The sequence below is a fragment of the Netta rufina genome, assembly GCF_964035555.1.
Source record: "Netta rufina genome assembly, chromosome: 5".
Classification (NCBI taxonomy): domain Eukaryota; kingdom Metazoa; phylum Chordata; class Aves; order Anseriformes; family Anatidae; genus Netta; species Netta rufina.
The window spans coordinates 32,767,685-32,789,916 of NC_140128.1; the positions used below are offsets into that span (position 1 = coordinate 32,767,685).

General features: G+C 42.7%; 1 protein-coding gene across 1 annotated transcript; it reads right to left on the bottom strand.

Moving 5' to 3' along the window:
• Positions 1-12,123: 12,123 nt before the first annotated feature.
• Positions 12,124-20,568, bottom strand: VPS18 (VPS18 core subunit of CORVET and HOPS complexes). The gene is made up of 5 exons (XM_084288578.1): positions 20,452-20,568; positions 16,608-16,749; positions 16,333-16,424; positions 13,757-15,627; positions 12,124-13,093 (listed from the first exon to the last, which is right to left on the bottom strand). The coding sequence occupies exons 1-5, from the start codon at positions 20,540-20,542 to the stop codon at positions 12,365-12,367; spliced, it is 2,925 nt and encodes a 974-aa protein (XP_084144704.1). The 5' UTR covers positions 20,543-20,568; the 3' UTR covers positions 12,124-12,364.
• Between the last annotated feature and the right edge of the window lie 1,664 nt (positions 20,569-22,232).

Here is a 22,232-nt window from a genome sequence, read left to right on the forward strand (position 1 = left end):
CCCTCCCAACAAGGTTTCTGGGCAAGACCCAACGTAATCAGGGGTTACGTGTTGAACAGAATGGCTAAACGCTCCCACCTCTTTTTAGAAAACCTCCAGTCCCTCTAGATGTAGGAAATGGCTGAGTCATTCTCTTCCTAGAAAATAAATACATCATAAGTGTCTTAGCACCTATAATGCTGTAGTGGTATTACACTAGGAGAACAGTCCTAGACCTTCTCTGGAAAATATGAGGAACATGGTTTTTTTGTTTGTTTTTCCAGGATAGCTATGACTAGTTTTCACAAACAATTTCAGAAGTTACAAAAGATGATTGTTATATGAACTAACATTTGGACTGCAATGTGTATAACAAGCCCCAGCAGCAGATGAAGTTTTTTCCTTTGGCCACAGCCTCCACAGTTTTCCTCTCATTTGGATTCCCTAATACCTGAAACTTTGAGCACATGGCATGGGTGTTTCCTATGGAGCCATAAATAAGATCCAACTCACCAACTATTTTCAGGGAATTTACAAGAACTGAACACCTTTATAGCAATGCCTGTGTCAAATAAAATGACACTTGGTAAATAGATCTGGAAATTTCAGAGACAAAACACAGACACTAAAAAAAAAGAAAAGATACAACAAATGTGCATGAGCTCAAATGCCCAGGCCTTGTTTCCTTAGAAACCAGGCTAAGGACAAGAAAATCTGCAGTGTCTGTAGCATCAAGACTGAATTGTAAAGCCTTGTGCATGTTTCTCACTGGATAAACTCAAACATAGAAATACTCCCTTTCCCCCCACATTATACAGCTGCAACACACAGGAGTAGATAGTAATTGCCTTGTGAGGCTCACACATTAGAATAAATAGCCACAAGTGCATGGTAGCACACAGCACAGATGAGACTGTGATAAACATGATTGTTCCAGAGAATCGGCTGATGTACTATCAGCACCCAGGGTAGAAAGAAAGGATGCTTGGGGAGATTATCTGCATTTATGATTCAGTGGAATCAAGTCCAAATTTCAAACAACTCCATTGAGATCTTGAACCATGAAAGGGATTTCATAAAGTAAAAGGGTTGGATAAAAAATTGTCCTCTGTGTCTACCAGCCCTTCTGGGGAATAAAGGGAGAATGGCACAGCACTAGCAACTACTTTCCAAGTTCTTTAACTCAAATGCTACACCAAAATTCACAGTGAACAGTGTAAAGATTAAATGATTTTGAGGAGTGAGTGTACATGGCTTGTTTCATATACAGAGGAAGCAGTCCAAATGCATGCAGTTTTCAGACAAAGAGCAGAATTTCATTCTTCAGATTTTGTGTAGCATAGGAAACTAGTGAGTTACAAGAAAGATGACTCCAATAATGCTGCTCCAGAGTACATCAGAGGAGACTTCTTCCTGCAAGAAGTCCAGAATGGTTTAGATGTAGACTTGTAAATGGCAATGATGTGGCTCTATCAATGTGCAAAGTGGTAGAGTTGTGTTGAAGAACCTCAAAACATACAGAAGCAGAAAGCAATTTTTTTTGACTGGGCACTGGACAGAGCAAATGTGAAGTTGGTCTGGGCCAGAGATCTTCCCTAGCTTGTGGGGAAATCTATCAAAAAAAAAAAAAAAAAAAAAAAGAACAGAAAGAAAAGTATTTCTGACCACATCAGTTGATAAGAGGTCTTGATCACAGGAAGACTGACTGTCCATCTTTAGCACGCTGTGTACAATCTCAGTCTCTCTGGGTAAAACATCAATCTGTCTGTTGTGGAGAGCACGCGTATACATCTTTAGAAATATTCGGTGTGGTTGCGCAGAAATAAGTTCTTCCATTACTATTTCTTTAACTGAAGGGAAGGTGCTTGGTTGTCCGGCAGTGCAATCTTTGAGCCAGTGGAAACAGGAAAAAAAAAAACATGAAACCTGTTCACAAGCTGATTATTATGCAGATCAGCAATCGTTATCCTTTCTCTCATTACCTCAAATGCTTTCTGCCATCTGTTGGTAACAAACCTGCATCTGGCAGATTACCAGAGGCGCCCTAATCAATGGGTAATTGGGGTAGAGGATTGTGGGGACAATCCTGGCAATGAAAGCACAGAAAAAACTTAGAGCACAAGAAGAAAGTTTGCCTGTCACAAGCATGAGGTCTCACACCCAGTATTTCTCTACCATTCTGACAGAATTCCTTCTTGGAAGAGCATGGAGGGATAGACACAGATTTGTCACAGGCAATGGAACAAATTATACTAGCCTCTGTAATGATACCTTAAGCAAAAGGTTAATTTCCAACAAATTATGTCAGTAAGCACTGCCAGCAGAGGCACGGTGCAGAGCAAGCACAAACACGCATGAGTTTGCATTGCCACGCTTACACCTTGGAACCATCTGTCAATGAGAAGTGGAGGATGCTGTGGGCTTCCAAGTAATGCCTCCTAGCCTAGTATCTTAGTGCCTTCTGATAAGAATCGCCCAAAATACGGCCCCTGCAGGTTTTCTTCCCCCAGCCGTGCATTCAGGGTCCTTCCCAGTCTTGATCACAGCAGCTCAGATATAATATTCTTATTATTCCCCAAGAAAGCAAGTTGTGTTTTTTTTTAATCATACTTACTGGTACTGAGCTCCCAATAGAGACATGATGACAGATTTAATCTGAATTTCAGAATAAGACAGTCTCAAAATTACTGGACTCTGCAAGTTTTGAGGGAAAGAGCTGAGCGGAGCAGAGCAGCCCAGCCAGCACCTTCACCAAGGGAAAGCCCAGGGGAACTTGCTGCTTGCCTTCTCTTCATCAGCTGGCTGATTGGTCAGTAAAATGCATTGGGCTAGTCTATATACATGGAGCTGTCAAGTAACTGACACAGCTGCTGTCCATCCTCCACCTTAACCACCTAGAGAGTAAGAGGTGAAAGCGTAAGAAGTGTAAAGGCCTCTGGAAAAACCAGACCATCAGTTCACATTTCAAAGAACAAATCAATATAAAAACAGTACTGTACTGTTTAAAAGACCCAATCCATGCTATCTGCCCTTCCACCACTGTGTATAGATACAGAGAACAATTTCAACTGGAAAAACGTTTGGAGTGTTTGTCTCTCTCTCATCACATTATAGTAGTGCTCAAGATTTTAAGATATCCAGCAGTAATAAACCAGCAAGCCTATGTAATCTGCCAAAATAGATGAAAAGAGGCAGAAGAAGCAGTGATTCCTTTTTTACTGTGCTTTGCACGTTACTGCTGTGATACCCCCTGCTTGCAGTGCCCCCAGCCCCTGGGAGGGCACATCCTCCATTGCCCAGACACCGCCCGGGGAGTGCCACATTCATTGCAGCGTGGAAGGAACAACAAATTCTTGTAGTAAGAAAGCAGCCCAAAGAAAAGAAGGAAGTAGAAATCCCTATAAATATCCAAATGCTGCCAGTGCCCACGCACACTGGGCTGGGATCCAAAGTAACTGTTTTGGGGTGATAAGAGTGCTTATTAAGCACCTGAGCATGGGAGAGGAGCGCCAACACCCAAGCTATGATGATAATGAGACTGTGAAAGAAACAACATCCTCCAGTAACCTAATACCCAGGCTGCTGTGACTAAAAAGTAAGAACACGAATCTTTACTATTCAAAGAGACCAAAATAAGAGGCTGCAACTGAAAGTTCATTTAAAAAGCATATTCCCAAGAGATACAGATCTTATATCCTTCATGCTATTAAAAGGGGTGCCTTTGATATATATTGGATTTTACATTATGGTAGAGCAACATCCCCACTTGTTCAAATCCAATTTTATTTAAATTCAGCATTCCAAGGAAGTTGGTGCAACCTCCATCTAACTACTAGAGCCTGCAACATGCTGGTTCAGTTGCATTTACACCCCCATAGAGAGTGGGGATTCAGACACAGTAACTTTTATAGGCTACCAACTTGAACTGCTACCAAAAAGCAAGGGTTCTGTATAGGTTACAACCTGACTTCTAGGACTGTTAGGAAGATTTCAGAGAGGTAACAGAAAAAGAGCTGGAAAAGAGAGACTTGGCATACTGCTTTTTTTTTGTATTTGTTTGAAGTGGGGATATTGTGTAGTCCAACCTTCAAATGTGGAAGGAGAGCTCAGTCCCCCCTGTGCAAGATCAGATAGCTGTTTGTCAACAGAAGGATTACTTTCTCCTGACATCTTGAGCCTCCCATATTCATTAAATGGTATTAGTCAGAAAGAAGGGGTAACAGTGAAAGGCCAAATCCTATTTGGATGTCATTTGTGGCACTGGAAAAGTCAGTGAGGAAATACAAAAATCCAAACTCAGCCTCTCAACATAACCATGCTATTGTGAGCAACCTCTTTAGATTTTCATCTCAAACTTTAAGATGATTATTGCTTCACTGCTTAGCTCTGAACAGCCACAACAGGCAACAGAGAGGTGGCACTAATTCAAAGATACGATGCTTAATTGTCCTGCTGACTCCTAGTAGTTAGGTAGTAACTAGTGCCCTGGAACAGTTTTGGTCTGTCTCACATTTCATCCTTTTGAAGCCTGGAAGCCAGCAGTCTTCTTCTTACCCTCTCATTTCACCTCCCTTTCTTTATTTGTCAAGATGTGTGCCAGGCTGCTGAGCTGCTGTCTGTCCCAGTGACAGAAGAAAGAACAAAAAAGGCACAACATACCAGGCACCATGAAGAAAAGGCTCCATCATCACTGCTCATTCAAGGCCTCATAAGAAGGCAGTCAGCTCCAAAAGCATTCTGACTTGTGAAGGATAGGATAAGAAGAGAGCACTTTGAACTTCTGCTCCTACCTACTGATTGTTTGACTTATGGAGAGCATCCAGCAAGCTTGCTCTGGCTTAACACTATGCAGGTGTGCTGAAGAAAGATTGACAATAATACCTATGTTGCATGAAGAAATTTTTTCTTGTTTCACCCTAAGTTTAGCCTGAACTTCCCAAGTGGTTGATTTTCTTCAGAGCATAACCCAGGGCGGGACAAGATGCCTGGCAGGCAAATAACCCACACCTTTACTTTTTACTTTTGGTTCAGGCACCGCAGTGTCAGGTGAGCTGCTCCCTGTTAAGTCAAAGCTGCTGAAATGCAATACTGAGTTCACTCAATCCATTAAGTTACCACCTTGCAGGTACTTCCCCCCTAAGAATACCCAGAATCCGTAAGAATACTCCAGATTCTTCTGAAAACTCCCCACTGCTTCTGAAGCACTTTTTAACTATGCTGCAAAGATGACCAATTTTCAGGCAGCAGACTCTGACTTTAAGCTAGCAAACTATTGCCAGAATCCACCCTTTCCAACTGCTTACTACTGCTAATAGGCTGGCTTGCTTCACTAAGACTTGCTGTGTATAGAAATTAGGTAGCCCAAGGATCACATGACATTTCCAATCAACAGCCAACAAAATTAAAATAGATGCTACTTGTAAACAGCAAGCTGACATTAACCAATTTGCACTCACTTAAGCTCACAGAAGACATTTGTCTGTTCTTTGAGAAGGCTGAGCTGAAAAATCATTACTTTTCAGTTTATTCTTACTTTCTTACTAAGAATTTTCAACGCTTATTATGGAATGGGTTTCTGTATTTCCCACTTTCATTAGACATTTCCTGTGCATTTTTTTCCTCTCTTTGGAAACTCTGACACTGCAAGAGTTTGAAGCACATTCACATGATTATCATACGCAACGTTTCAGAGGAACATAACAGAAGGATGACACAGTCCTAGTTATTCCAGACTCACTAACTGGGCAAGCAGGCAAGCATTGGAAACAAAACGCAGAACATAAGGAAGTGCTTTTCTCCCCAGAAAAAGGTTGCTCAGCAGAACATACCACTGCCGCACAAATGTAGATGTCACTCAGATGGTCACGCTGTGTAACACAGGTGAGTATTCAACAAGGAATTGGGACATCAGGGAGAGTAAGCCATGACTCTCAGTTTCCTCCTCACCAGGTGACATTCTGTTCAGTCCTCCCAAACAGCACAATCTGCTCTCAGTTAATGGCCCTGTTACCAGGGGTGGCAGCATACTGTTCAGCTATATGTGGAAGATCATTTTATTTTACCAACAGATCAGCTGTATATATTGAAGTTGTCTTGATGGACACTACACAAGAATTGCTAGACTCGTGTTAGTTCAGCAAAGACCAAAAAATACTGACCTCCCATACCTTTACAGGCCTTCACTGGCTCTTACCATGGATGAAAAACAGCAGCCATCAAGAACAGACAGAGCAGCTGCTAATAGTTGTCACAACTCTGCCTGCAGAGAGAAGTCCTAAAAAAACAAACAAACAAACAAAAAAAACACTAGTACAGCAGCAGCCTTCATATTCTTCTTCATCTGTAACAGTCCTAATTCATCCAAAGGCACTGGCCCATTATCCACACATTTCTGTGTGAACAGAAGGAATGGAGCTGAAACACTAGAGAACAAAAAACACTAGCTCTACCCTCAAAGAAAATCATATTGTGCTCCTTGTCTTTCCTAAAAGAAAAAAAAAAAGAGATGAAAAACTCTTATGAGCCCAGCTCCATAGCAAACATTTATTTATTAGAAAATCTACTTAATATGTACATGCAAAGAGATGAAAAAAGACTGTTGGACAGCTAACTGCAGAACACAGATGTCTGCTTAAGCAGAGTCCAACAGCCTTCAGGTTCGGGCTGTGATCCGCAGAACTCATCCCACGTCAAGTGACCAGTGCTTGGATTTCAATTGCACAAAGTGGAGGATACCTGCTTTTGGACACCAAACCAGTTATTTAATCCTTGTTGTATGAGCTGCCACCTACAGAGAACAATTCAATATGAAACATGAAATGAGAAGGTGGGGGATCATTTTCTCCCAAATGTAACTAAGAGAATTGCAGCCTTCAGGTACAATGCTCTGTGCTACAGTAACCCTTGAAGTTGATCCTGAGTTTAGAACAGGGTCTGGATGATGCAGAGCCTGAGGCTGTATCATAAACAAATAAGGAACTTAGAGGAACCACAAGCAGTGTTCATCCTGCACATTTCAGGAACTATTCTCTTTTGTTTCCCTCTCACCCCACACTGAGGAAAGGAGGGTAGGGTACAAGGGACAGGTTGCAGAAAATCAGTAACTGCATACAGCCACATCACTAAATATTCAAATCTGAAAGCATTGATGCTTCTTTGGTTTGCATTTACACTCCAATACCTGATACAGTGAGGACCTGGCCCAGAACAAGAACTCCGAGATGCTATCTGAACACAAATAAAGTGCAAAAAGACTGGAATAAAAACTGTACGTGCACTTGTCATTCTCAGTACAGCACTTCACATATGTAATGAAGTTAGGTGCACTTGTAACCTTAGAGTGCTCCTGTAGCTCCCTTGCTCCCAGGTAACCAGTCTTCAAACAAGCTGTCTCCAAAACTTCTAGCCATTACATAGAAGAAACACTCAGAGCCCCTTTTTCTCTCCATCCCAACCACACCACTTTTAACAGGTAGATTAAGATTTGTTTAAACTTTTTGCCCTTCCTCCACCTGAAAGCAGTTGCACAGTAAGTTGCTTTCAAGCCCATACCCCATGGAAGCAGCCTGATGCCTTTCTATAAGATCTGGGGATGAGACGAACCATACACTGAGTTGAGGGGGAAGCATCAAGAGTCTCCAAAATCACAGTAAGGGCATGAAGCTCAACTCCTAAAGAGCTCATGAGGTGTAAAGTCTGCACTGGGCATGATCAGAGACCTGAATTCAAACAAACCCCACTGCAAATTTAAGGTATTCCTGTAACGTTTCAATTAAATGTGCAAAGTAAATGTTCCAAGCTCTTTAATTTAACCAAAATGTTAATGCTCCTATTTCAAATGAAATAAGCTTTTTCTCATTTTTCTTTGAGATACATGGAGTTGTATTAGAGAAAATACCATTTCCTCTCCTTACCAGGGCACACCTTCCTGCCTTGTGTACAAGAGGCAGAACACGAGATGCTGGCCAGCATCTCTGTGCTTTGAGGAGGCCCTAAGATTCTCTCACAAACACCGGACATACTGCAGTGAATTGCATGGTGCACCATCTATTCTGAAGAAAAAGACTTAGTCCATCTGACTGAAAATAAATAAATAAATAAAATCCCCAAACACACAAACTCAGGATATTTCAAAACTCAAATTTCATCTCACCACACTTGTTGGAAGGAAGAAGCCCATTTCCAGTTTATCCTTCCACAGAGCAGTACAGGATTGTTGGATTACGTGATACAAGGACCTAATGGAAATACTTCCCATTAACTCCCATTAGAATCTTAGCATTTGCACTTGTAAACAGAGTCTATACGCTGACAGTGACAGGGTAGTGCTTAACAGGAACTAGCCTTTTCAGGAACTAAATGATAATGTTTGACTAAAGTCTGAGTCAAATGACATCATCTAATTTTAATGGAGTACTGGATGTTCCTAGTACTACCTGCCCCCCCTGTTGGGATTATGACCCCGCAACTCAGAGGCAAAGACAAATGCACCAACTTCTCTGGTCATGCAGGTCAGTGTCCAATATTATTATACACACCTGGCTTTAATGACACTTTTAACAAATGTACCAGATGTAAAATCTGGCAGCGAATGAGCTGGCTCACATTCACTCCACCATCTCTGCTACTAGGACAGGGTGAAAAGGAAGCAACAAAAATGGCCAGATCCAAGGCCACCAGGTGTTGTCACTTCAAGCCCAGAGATGGTCTGTCTCTTCACAGCTTACTGAATTTGTTAGGTCTGTAGAAGCTTACGCTGGAATTCAGTTAAACAAGAGAGGACTTCTTTGTTTTTAAAACAGTAAATCCAACTTTCGATACTCAAACCTGAAATAACAGTGATCTGTGAAATAAAGTTTCCTTTTATTTAGAGACAATTCTCTTTAGCATCTCTACCTCCAAGAACTACCTTACAGGTCTATCTCCGCATCCTCACCACAAAAGAGGCTAGGAACCTGCTTCAGTTCTTGTTTTGTAGTATTTTCTGATACAGAGCAGTTTCAGCTTCTCCATAGGAAACCTCAGTATTTAAATGGACAGCAATGACACCTAGTGGCTTATTAAGAATTTGCCTTACTAAATTTCCAGCTGTCATTTATTTTTAGTAATGAGACAAAGCACACAGCCCCCAGCATTTCAGTTACAAGTTTCCAACTAAATAGGCCAACAGCAAGAGCATCTGAAATTCTCTAGGAACACTTCCATAGTGCACACTCACTGTTGTCTCCCCCAACTTGCAGCATTTCTTCAGTTGCTTGCTTGAAGCGGAGGTGAGGTAGCAGGTACCGGTTTACTTTAGGTCTTGCCCACACAATTAAATTTCTTCAGCATAAATCTAGTTATAGCTGTTTATTCTGGTTAAATAGGGCTTGGGCTTCCACCCACCTTTCTGGTTTTGTTCTCTACCTGCACTAAACTTAACGGTAGAGGTTACTTCCACAAAGAAGTCCCAAGGCCACGTCATCTAACTGGTACATAGCTCATTCACAACTTAAACTAAATACCAAGGACTTGAAAAAAAAAAACAAACAAACAAAACACACACACACAACAACAACAACAACAACAACAACAAAAAAAAAAAAAAAAAAAACCACCACGTAATTGCGCTGAAATTAAAGAGAAAAGAAAAATGCTGTTCTGAAAGTACAGAGGAAGAGATCTTACAGACTGGACTTACGGGAGAACATTAAACACTCCATTTCTGTTCACCTGCCCAGAACCTACCCACTCTTACCTTTTTCAGTGAGTGATACTGCAAAATTGTCAAGAAGCACAGGTGAATAGTTATTGAAATGTTTGAAACACGGGAGTGAGGTAAGCTCAGAAGACATCTTCGTGTACCTTTCTGCACTAATGACACCAGTCATTTAATCACTGCTAGAGTCTTTGCAGGGGGTAACATTCTCCACAGCCTCAGCTGCAAATAACCTAAAGATTTTCTGTCAACAGTGGTGAGGAACCATGACATTTGTGGTGTATGTACCTATTATACAAGCCCAGAGCCCTCTGATTATTAAAAGTAAAAAAATAAAAAACCTAGTCTCAGTTTTGTTAACTGAGACGTATTAATACTCAAGACTGAATTCAGTGGATTTTTGAGGTACTTTCCCCATCAATTTATCTCACGCAAAGACTTATGTGTTTTAATTTACTTGGTATGCCCCAGTTTCCAGACACACACTTCTTCCAATATTGCAGACCAGCAAATCTCTCTGGAATGTTCTGTAAGCAAATATTGCTCCTTGTCAAGAGCAAAGCAGAAACGTTTATCTAATATTGTGACATTCTGTTGCACTAATAGGAAAATAATGGGGAACTACTAATAACATACCAGGAAAGCATACTGTAAACACTACAAAGTAAAAGGATGGAACAAGCATTAAGAATGCCCCAAGGAAAATAAGCAACTTTACGTTACTCACTGCATCAGGATGAGTTGCTACTCATGTTTCTGTTAAAAGGCAGAAAAAAAGCCACTTGCTTGCTTTGGACCAGGAAAAGGTTTGGGCACAGGGCTGCTGTTTCTTTATAATGGTTATCAACACCTTGAATATCACACTGCTTACATGAAAAGACAATGCAGGAGTGGCCACTTACAACAGGTTTAATGCTGAACTTCAAAGGACATCACATTTAGTTCCATCACAAATTCTTCTGATAACAGCCATCAACTTATAAAAAGTAAAAGGCCAAAGAAAACTACTGAATGGGGTTTCTGATCCACTGGTTTATGGAACCACTGAAACAGCAGTTTCTGATAAGCCAGCAACAAGCACTACAAGGCAATAATAACGAAACTGCTTATCCCATAGCTCTAGCAGTGAGAAGATTTCAAAACCTCAGATCTTCCTGCCAGCTCTGCTTTTTATTACTCACTTTACACAAATAAAATTCATTCATTACAGGCTGAAGCTCCAAAAAAAGCATGAATGTTCTTCTGGAGTTATGAATGGTTATCAAAATTCTTAGGTCTGTTCCTTGAGGAAAGAAATTGATACTCCCTTTTAGTGATGTGAAGACCAATTTCTACATCCTATGAACAGAGTAAGTGACTTGCAGATTGAGACAGGTGCTAAAGACAAGCACAGACAGGTACGCAAAATAACAAGAGTTTTTCAGAGGACAATTGTTTTCTCTTGCCTTAATTAAAAGTCATCATTTTTATCCCCTAACAGTAGAGCTTCATCAAAATTTTAGTTTCTTTAGTAATAAAACAAGGAACCCAAGCTAAACTACTAGAGCTTTTTGTTGTTGTTCCCTGGGAAGAATTGCCTTCTGGGAAGAATTTTCCAAGTCAGAGCAACAGACCTGCACTGAGCTGCAGGCATCCCCAAAAAGCATCAGATACTGTCAAGAAGGCAAAAACCTGCCTGATTACACAGCACTGGCTTCAAATAGGAGAGCAAATTTGTCACCACCAATTAGAGCTTTCTGTAGTCCATCCTTGAAGGAATCTATGACTAGATCCCTACTCAAGGGCAGCTTGAAGAGGAACAGAGGGCAATACAAAAGGGTAGTGTTCCTACTTGTCTGGAGTATCAGTTGAAACCATACTAGTGCATGTATCAATTTTGGTTTGGAGTGGAGATGAAAACAAAACCCACTATACAAAGGCAATTACAGAAGAAATGGGACGGCAGGGTAAACAGGCTAGAAAGCGTTGCCAAAAAAAAAAATGAAGAGTCCTTAGAGAAAATCCAAATATATGGACTGGCCCATAAAGCTCGTGGGAAAGAAGAATTACACCCCCTGAATTGCAGGCAAATGACTTGCGTGTATTGTGAGACACCTGCTTGAAAAATTATACACATTCCTGTATTACATTGTGTAGAAACATGTATTTGTGTGGCATGATGTTTACAAAATATATATGCAAGAGCACTCCTCCTTTCATGTTCTCTCAGTGTATGTGGTTATAGCACTCATCAAAAAGGAAACCAAAGGCAATTCTAGCACTGGAAGTGATGAGTAAGACTACACTGCTGAGTATTCCTTACTGCCATCCCTTTAAGGTTGTCTTCACCAAAACAGATACCACACGACGGGGAAGAGAAACCACACACTATTGCCAGTTCCTTCTGGGCAACAAGGCACTCCGTTAGCTTCCCACTGAGAACCTCAGAACTGCAAGTTGCAAACATCTAAAAAAAATCCAGAAGATTAGCTTTAATTATTTTTCAAGCTCTTAGCCATCACTACATCCCCTCATTTTTCAAGACTAGTTCACTGTAATTCCAATACCAAGACCCCACTACTCTTTCCTTAGAATTGCACAGAAGCCACCATGTTCCCACTTCTGGAGCTTATATTTCTACCACAGAAGCGTCACCAGTTGTGAACAAAACCCCTCTAGTGTACTGACAGTTGCAGTTTTGGAGGAGAACTACAGCCAGCTTTGCATCTCCTCTTCGTACTTTTGGGGATCAATAAAGGGCTTGTCAATGGACCGGATCATCAGTTCTCCACAGTACACACATTCGGCTGCCACAATATCATCAATGTCAGCTTTGATTTGTTCCCGGCTCTGCTGCCCCTTCCCCAAGCTAGCAGTATCTGCATCCTTGGGACGATGGTGGCCTTTGGAAGGCTGACTGGTAGCTGCCAGCTTCTTTTGAAGATCTTCAAGCTTTGCCTGCTTATAGGCAGGAAGGTTTGGAAAAACTGCCTGAAGAAGACAGTCATAATGGAACATATGACCACAAAGGAAAAGGTAAAATGGGCGGTTTAAAAGTGGAAAGTCACAAGCAGCACACTTTTCCTGAGGCTCAACGGAGCCATACTTATTTCTCATTTCCTGGATGTCCTCTCGAATTCTCTTGGCACTCTGTGTGGCTTCCTCCATCTCCCTTTTCAGCTCCTCAATGTGCTTGTTGTAGTCCTCCAGAGAGTTACAGATTGCCTCCTTAAAATGGTCAATAGTGACAAAGTCTGGAAAGAATGGCAGGACGTCTTCAATCTTCAGCAGGGCGCAGCTGGAGAGGCAAGCCATTGCCTTCTTGACATCTTTCTCTTCTTGAACAACATGGCGAGCAATCTTCAACCAGAGCTTCTTCCGGAGTTCCTCGTCATCTTCGGGGAGGTCTGCACAGGACTTGGCGAGATCAACATCCACCTAGAAGTTGAACAGACGAGGAAACTGAGTTCAAAGCCTGCTGTCCATTACAGGAGGCGTTTATAGAAAACCTCTTGCTATTTCATTGCCTAGGGCTTCACTCATCACTGGCCTGCTGCTCGTTTCCATCGCAAACACTTCTCCATCGCTACTGCTCCAGCTAGAAGATTTGCTTATTACTGAGCAAAGAACAAAGCACAGCACTAAAATAAAGGCAAATCTATGTTACACTATCTTTGCTGGCTACACGCTTCAGTGAAGACACAGCAGTGCCAGTAGACAGATCTCAAACATCTCCCTGAAGGTCAGACTAAGCTGACAAAAGCATTACTCTGATAATTACCACAGCTAGGAATAGAAAGCAAATAGAATCCTGAACAACAGCTGAAAAAGCCTTGCATAAATGCAGAATAATTTTATGTTGGAGACTGAGCTTAAGACAGACAGTATTCCCCCTTGTACTTTTCATACCCACACCTTAAAGTCAGCTGTCCACCTAAAACAGCTGTGAAAGCACAGACATTAAAAGCCTTTCCTCCTAGACTTAGCTGCACAGCTCCTATACAGATGAGTCTGTCCATTTCCTCTCAGTTTTCAGTTATTTGAGATAACTTGACCTAGCTACATTTCCATACATCATAGCATGCAGGCAGACACACATACCTGTAACGCAAGATCCACGGCTTCTTCATATAATTCCATCACTTTGTAAATATGGACACAAGCATGGTGGTGCCCATGCTCTGCACACAGGCGCAGTGCGTACTTCAGGTCATAGTGGATCCTGTTTGGATTGGTTCCTGCTTGCTCCAGGTATGATAGCAGCGAATCTGGCCGACACAAAGCGTAGAGAGACAACAAGTAGTTGTGAATAGCTTGCTGGGTTTCCTCCAACTGATAGACACAGAACTCCATGTATCTAATGGCTTCATTGATCTGCTGGGTGCTGGCACTCTGGCTGTAGTTAACAAGAGCTGGAATGAGATTCCTGGCATCAAGTCTGGAGCCCATAGAAATCCAAGCATCAACTACCTTCTTGGGAATATGCTGGATGAGGACTGGGGAGAACTTGTAGAACAGCTTCTCATCTCTGTGCCTAGACAGCACGTTTAAAGCTTCATCATACTCGTCATGCTGGCAGTGGTGAGCTACTACTCGCTCATAGTCCTGCATGATGACTGCGAAGTAGACCATGTGCTCCGTGTCCCCATGGCTCGCCAACAGTTCATAAATAGATGCCCGATTATTAAACAGACAGTCTTTGTTTTTAGGGCTGCTCAGGAAGGTGCGAAACTTCTCCCGCGTATCCAAATAGAGATTTCGCTGTGAGGGATCTCCTTCCAATATACCTAGCCAGTTCAAGTACAGCTCTGTTAACCACGTGGTCAGAAGAGTGGTCTGTGTCTTCTCAGAAGGCTTCAAGCTACTTAGCTTCTTAATCAGAAACTCCATCAGGGCCTCTTCTTGCTTGGCTTCAATGAACTTAAGGGCAATTTCCTCGAAGTAGTTCTGGGTCAGCGCATAACATTTGGCACTGTCTAGGTATCTCTTGTTTTGGAAGCAGTGCTCTGCCTCTTTTGCCAACACAATGTCTAGGCACTCCGGACGGTCTTTACAATACTCTTTAGCTAAATCAAATTTGTTCATATTCATATACATCTTCCACACATCTCTAGATTCCCGCTGAACATGATAGCGGAACACTACTTTCTCTGTGTGGATCCATATCTGCTGAACTGTGGGATCCTTGATCATGCGTGTCAATGTGCCAAACTTCTCCAGGAACAGGTCTTGAAAGACAACCTGCTCATTCAAAGTGCATACAGCCTTTACCCGGTCAGGCAGCAGCAACAGAAAGTGAAACTGGGTAAGTACAATGGATATTGGCTTGTTCACAGTTATGTCAATATCAGAAGGATAAACCCAGACCCGTTCATCACTCAGAATTGAATCAGGACGGCTATAATCCAAATTACCATACAGAACACCATTTCCCATCATCCAGGCAAAGGAGCGTGGGTTGGAACGCAGTTTTGGAGTGTAAAAGGCTATCTCGCTGAAACCGAAGCTGGCTGGAAACTCCCGGAAGCTGGGCAAATGGTCAGCATGCAGAGCAAATATGGAGCTGAAGCCTTGCTGCTCTGTCCCTTCAGGCACTTTGCCAACAAACTGGAATAGTCTCTTTCGAGTGGTGGCGATAATAAAGAATTTCCCTTCTATTCCTCGTTCAATCTCCAAACAGCAGACTGGTGCGGGTCCTGATTCCTCCTCCAGAGTGTAGACCTGTCGGAAGTACTGGTCGGGATTAGTGCTGAAGAGGCTTCCCTCACTGACAGATATTTCGGCTTCATAGATTTGCCCCTGGGCTGTTCCCACCAGGATAGGCCCAGTGTTGGTCTCTGTACCAAGAAATTTGTTCCAGCCCACGCTTTCAATTAAGTGGCCTTTCCAGCGGGAGAGTGTCCGTGCTTTCTGAACACTTCTGTTCAGGTAAAGGCATTCACTGGTGTTCAGAGCAATCAGCAGATGAGAGCCTGCAGGGGCACGGGAGAAGGGCAGAAGGATAGAACAAATTTACACTGTTGCCTAAGCAAGTCAAATTTCTTAGGCTTCTCAGCCTCACATTAGATAAGCACTAGTATCAACAGACTTAATCAACATACTTTTCCAGGCATTCAGAAGAACGTGGGGGATTTCCATACTGGATCAGAACAGTAGTTCATGTTGCAAACTAAAATTGCAAATCCCAGAATCTTCAGAAAAAAGGTATTCTTCTATTTTAATAAACATTCTAAGAACAAACATTTCCCAGAGTTCTCTCCTGTCCCTGGCAGCTAATGAGCATCTCTTTCCAAAACTTTTGTTTGGTTTTAAATCAGTCAAGGCTACAGCAAGCTGCAGATGTTTGACAGTTCTTTTTAAAAAAATCTTACATATACACAAACAGTACAAGGCAACTGCAAGGATTTCCTATGGTTTCTTTTAGCAGCCTTGTTCAGAACAGCCTCATTGCATCAGTGAACAGCCTCACTGCATTTCAGATGGTTCAAAAGCAACAACATACACACAAATCAGTAGGCAGAACCCCTGGGCAATGGAGTACAGCCCACAAGAACCATCTGTTTGCCTTATTCACAGAACAGAGAAAAAGAGGACTCCTTCCCCAGTACTTGCAATGCACATTCAGTTGCCTCTGCTGTCAACCACCGTCCGTAAATATACATAGCCCACTGCCTCACCTGTGTGGTCCAAAAACATCTTGTAGACTCTGGCTTCATCTTTGCGTCCCAACTCTACCTGATTAGGTTCATCTGGCTTCCCAAGATCAATCCTGCAAAGAGAAACCATGAAAGAATGCTGCCCACAAAAGTTCACACAGGCATAGTTTCTTACAGTTTTCCATATATGCAGGTTTGTGGCTTCTTATCCCTTTTTTTTAATTACAAGTTCTCTATTAACTTAAAAAAAAAAAAAGGGAAAACATTCAATAACTTCAGGTGACTGGCAGCATTACCTGAGAAGGGTGTCTTTGCCAAGGCTCATACAGAGCTGGTTAGAGGAGACCACTAAGCTGTTAATTTTCTCTGGAGGAGCAAAATCAATTCTTTGCTTGTTAAATATTGGTGTTTCCTTCTCCAGCCGTGCATTCACATACCCTGGAGAAAGAACATGAACACTTATACAAAACAATACAAAGAAAACACAAGAACTACATGCTACACCAGAATCTACTCTTGAAAGACAGAGGAACCACTGCCTGCTTTAGGTTTTACCAAAAAGATACAGTGCTCTGTGGAGCATAAACACTGAGAGCAGCACTCCCGTAAGTGCAAAACAGAAAAGTAGTAATATGCCTTACTGTCTTGTTACAGAAATGCAAGCTTGTGACAAAGAATTCCAGGGCAAGATATAGAACTGTTACATAAACTGCATATAAAGCTGAAAACGGGAACAGAATCAAAAGACTTTTTTTTTTTTTTTTTTTTTTTGGGGGGGGGGGGGGCGGGGAGGAGGGGCAGTTTATTTGTTCAAGACAGAAGAAAACAGCTGGTATTATGTAAGACACTAATAGTGCTCTGGTTTGACACTCCCATACAAGGTACAAAAGAGACAACTGCAGCGTTAGCTGAGATATATTTATTATTTTTTCCATATTGGAATTGAATAGGCTACAATATTTGACATCCATAGTGCATAAGGTAAAGTTATTTTTAAAACCATGTTAATGTTAATTTGTTTGTTGATGGTGAGGGTGTTATTTGTGTGTGTTTGTTGTTGGTGGTTTTAGGTTCATATCAAAAAACAACAACCAAACAAGTCATAATAATCATCAGCAAAATCCTGGAACATCTGTACATCCACAAACAGATCGTATCTCAGAGTTGCATCCATATCTGTCCCACGAGGCAGGTTTTCCCATTGACTGAGTTTCCCATACGCACAAAGTATTACATAATCTTCTGGCAAAGAGAACAGCAGAAGATCGCAGTCTGACCACACTACCTCCAGCTGGAAAGCCAGACAGACGGGATACGTGGCTAGGTTAACTTATCTGCTTTGCCCCATGAGCAAGTGAAGGATTTCTAAGGCAAGTAGATCCACGCAGCAGGTAGCCTGAACAGGAAGATTAAAAGCAAAACAGAGCTACTGCAAGTTAAGGCCACTCACCGCCAAAGCAGCTATCCAGCAAGATGTACACAATGAAAAATTTGTATCTTGGAGGAAACAGACTACCTCCATTCTGAAGAGCATTGACCTAATAATCTCTAGGCTGGGACAAACAGCATCCCTCCAATGCATATTCCATACCTATAACCTCCTCCACATTATCCTGAAAAACTTTAACTCCAGCCCCGTTGTTGAAAACAACGGCACAGTAGTAGAACGCAGCCTACTAACACTACGATTCCTTTTATTGCCCTTTCTGCCAGTATCTTCTCCTTGCTTCTGCCTCAACACTAGGCCAGCTGTGGGATCTTTAAAGGATTGCTGGTTTAGAAGAGAGATGTGCACACGGGAACAGACAAAGCAACCACAATCTGAGTAGGCAGCCTCTTGCTCAGCATGAGTATTTTTCCTCCATGTTGATCCACAGCTGAAATGCTACCCACTCATGCAGATGTGCATTCCTTTCTTTACACTTAAGCAAAACAGATGTTCTTCTGCTCAGGTTAAGCAGCTGCAATGTGAAGGCCTAAACTTGCTGTTATGAATGGTGGTTCAAAACATGCAGACAAAGCTCCCAAGGTAGAGATTCACATGATGTCACAGGTAACCAATATATATTTCCTTCATATATGCTTGTATACCCCAACAAGATCTTCAAGTCCCATTCATTCAGAGTCTTGATTTCTTTTCAGATTGCCACCAGGCAAAAGGCAGACTGGGACAGCAAGAGGTAGGATGTTTGAATGATTGTTTGTTTTTTATACAGTTCAAATCAGCACATTGTAGACTTAAGACTGTATCCATTAGTTATAACAACTGCAGCAGCAGTATTAACATGAGGATTTTAACTAGTGTCCGTAACATGACACAGATGCAGTTCTCCAGCTTACAATTCCCTATACAAAGCAGATAAATATTTTACAACTCAATATTCCTTTCAAACAGCCCCCTTCCTCCACCCTGACCTCAATGTCCACTTTCTGTTCAGGTGAGATCCTACTGCAATATTTCCCACCCTGATTTCTAAAAACTATGTTCTTCCTTAGATCTTTGAATCTGTTCAAGGATTTAAGTTCACCAGCATCAATCGAGTCTACCAGGTCAAAGTAGGGCTTTTCAGGCTGGAACTGGAGTACTTGAAGGTTACACTGCAGCTGTACTTGAGCTCTGCAACAGAATCTACAACTCTGAGTACCTGTTCTGTAACATTGGGAACGACTCACTGAAACAGAGAAATACATTTTTAACATCTTCCAGTATTTTCAACATAACCTTAAGGACTGGTTTGAGGAATTTAACTATTAACTTACACTTCTTTCAAAATCAATTTGCTTAAACTTAATTTTGCCCACAGCTTTAGGCATTGGAACGGGCTGCCCAGGGAAGTGGTGGAGTCACCATCCCTGGAGGTCTTTAAAAGACGTTTAGATGTAGAGCTTAGGGATATGGTTTAGTGGAGGACTGTTAGTGTTAGGTCAGAGGTTGGACTCGATGATCTTGAGGTCTCTTCCAACCTAGAAATTCTGTGATTCTATCAGGCTAAGTTTTGTTCCAAAATGGCAATGCATTCTGATGTATGAATGACTGAAATCCTGATTGGACTGTGTCCTTGCAATTAAGCAGTTTCCAAAACCTCCTTTGCCAACATCATTTGTCACCAAACAGGCAGATTTCCCAACTGTAAGACAGTCATGACCGAAGATAGTGTTGCATAAGTCAAGAAGAAAAGTTGAGTCCTTGGAAATGTATTTTCAGCTGGCACCATGTCCCAACACTGCTTTGTTCAATTAAACCTATTCAGGACACTTACCCTTACATAACATCACGCAACAAAATAACTTAATGTATATTAAAACAAACAGTAAGTATGTATCTACTTAAGTATGCAGACTCAGAGTAATTTTGTGTGTTTATTCTTTATAATACATACATGAGTATGTCAATTCATCAATGCCACATATACAAGCATCACAACCTGATTTCTCCAAAGACAGCGGGCAGCACTATAAGAGGAAAAGACTTGAAATAACATGCCAATGCATTTCCAGAAGTGTAACCCCCGTACTCCAGCTCTGCATAGCAGTGGGTACTACCTTGATGATACCAGGTAGCACAGAATCCTCTCTCAACCATTTTCTCATCAATATGATGTTGTGAGGTGGCATCCAATGGCCATCTATTATTGAACCTACAGGGTTTACCTTGGATTTATCAAGAAGGGTGCTTGCTACTTGGTTGCTTGGTTGCTTTCTCACATATGAAAGAAATGACTGACAGGTCACCACACCATTGCTTTACATTGACTGCACACCCCAAATCACCCCAAACAGCAAAACTTTGAGAAAATTGCGCCAGGATAGGAAACCAACCCCATGCACGTACAACTGCCTGCACAGCCACTGTGGCTGCAGCAGTTGGGCTCCTTGACGAAGACTAGAAATCAAAAAAGAGGAAGCTGTTGAGGTGGCTTCTGGCAGCTCCCCCCGCCCCGCCCGAGCCGTGCTGCAGCGCGGTGAGGCTGTAGGCACGCCGCCTGCCACAGACACCCACCACACGGCGCCTCGGGGCACTCCGCCTTTCAGGGACACCCCTCGTCCTGAGGCACCCCGGCGCCTGACGCGCCACACCGCCGCCCACCGGGCACCGCACCGGGGCCCGTCCGTCCGTCCGGGCGGCGGAGAGGCGCTTACCGGAGTGCGGGATGCCCACGGCGGCGCGGCTCTGCTGCACGGCGGCGGAGCGGTGCAGGGAGTCCTCGTACTCGTCCAGGATGGACGCCATGGCGCCCAACGGCCGCACCAACGGCCGCCGCCAACGGCCGCTTCCGCCAGCCCTCACGTGAGCCGCCTCACGTGCCCGCCCGCCGCCGCTCCGCGCCTGCGCCGTGGCCGCCCCCCTCCCACTCCCGCTCCGCCCCTCCCGGAGCGAAGGGGGTGAGGGTGCCGCCTCCTCAAGATGGCGGCGGGGGGATTGTCGCTGTGGGGATTGCTGCGCACACATCTGGTGTCCCCAGAAGATAGCTGGCTGCTAATAAACACTTCCATGCAAACTGACACGTCTTTTTTTGTGACTGTTTGGTCCAGTCTTGGCTTTGTAGCTAAGCAATGATTGCCACAAAGCAGGTGGCGGTCCAGCATAAGGCTGACCTTGAATTGGGCTAGATTTACTCTGCAGGCTTGTCCCATCTTTCTAGGCAAAGCTTGTTAGACCCAACTTCTGTATCAACAATACTTCAAACCTGGATTTTTGTTGTGTTCAGATTATGCCAACAGTTGTATTTACAGCTTTGCCCTAGCAGACTTTGTATCTGGTGTTAATGAAGTTAATCTTACACAACACTTTCAGGCTTCATCTGATTTATATTATTTTATAATGAGAACATTATAAACATGTTCTATATACATACTGTGTATACACAGTATGTGTACAAAATATATTATGTGTAAACTTCTCACCTGGCAGAAGCAGAGAAATGTTATCCCGCAGAGTACAGGGCAGTTTACAATACAGACAGACCCATTGCAAGATTAAAGTTGGTCATCCCCATCTTTGCTTGCACGCCAGCCGGCAGCGAGTGGCACCACCAGTAGCAACGGCACATGTTTAGCTCTGTACAAACTAACACAGTTACATCTCCTTTTCCTCTGCCCTTCTTCTGCAAACCTCACCCCCATAAACATTGCTCCAAAACACAGCTCTGTGCCTCAGGCCTTCTCCCCAGTGCAGAGCCAGACACGCAGGTCCCACGCTGGCTGGGCTGCTGGAGGCTTTTGTAGCATGCCTCTGCGGGGTCACCTGTGTCTGCTTTGCTAAAAACACAAGGTGGCTCTTCCTGACTCAGCCTGTCTGCAAGCACTGGCAGAAGCCTAAACCCAGGTCCAGCCCCAGCTGTTTACCATCTTTGTGTGACAGCTCTGAGACATAACAAAAACACATTCCTTTGCTCTCCAATCATCCTTATCATCATAAACTGCAAGTGTTCTCATTTGGCTTTTCAAAAGGTATACACAAATTGCACTAGGTTTAGGAAAATTAGGTAGGAAGGGTTTTATTGGACTATCAGATCCATTCTCCCACTCTGGCAGATACCACATCATATACTCCTTTCTCCGTTCCTATCGAGCTCTGTCTGAAAGCGTGGGTATTTTTCCCCAACTGCTCCAGCCCGTACCTGTCCCAGATGCTGATTGCTCTCATGATTTTGAGCTCTGATTTCCACTCAAATGTATGCCATGGCTAGTCTGAATCAATTTGTTCTTGTTCAAACACTGTCCTGTAGTGTAAATAGTCCTCCCAATCAGGCATTAACTTCCTTCACAAAAAATCAACTTAGAACCTTAATTCTGATTGTAAACCCAAGATTTACCAGACCAGGATTTTTCCTTTCTTCTCTTAAAAAAGAAGAAAAGAAAATGAGACAGTTTCCTGGAACATACCAACATACTAGTATTTTCTGCAGCAGTTGCAGCTT

Excerpts from the sequence above, each read along its gene's own strand:
- VPS18 (XM_084288578.1), bottom strand. The coding sequence starts at position 20,542 with ATGGCGTCCATCCTGGACGAGTACGAGGACTCCCTGCACCGCTCCGCC. Across the intron at positions 16,750-20,451 it reads CGTGGGCATCCCGCACTCCG|GGTATGTGAATGCACGGCTG; the intron begins GTAAGCGCCTCT and ends TTCTTTCTCCAG. Across the intron at positions 16,425-16,607 it reads GGCAAAGACACCCTTCTCAG|GATTGATCTTGGGAAGCCAG; the intron begins GTAATGCTGCCA and ends TTCTCTTTGCAG.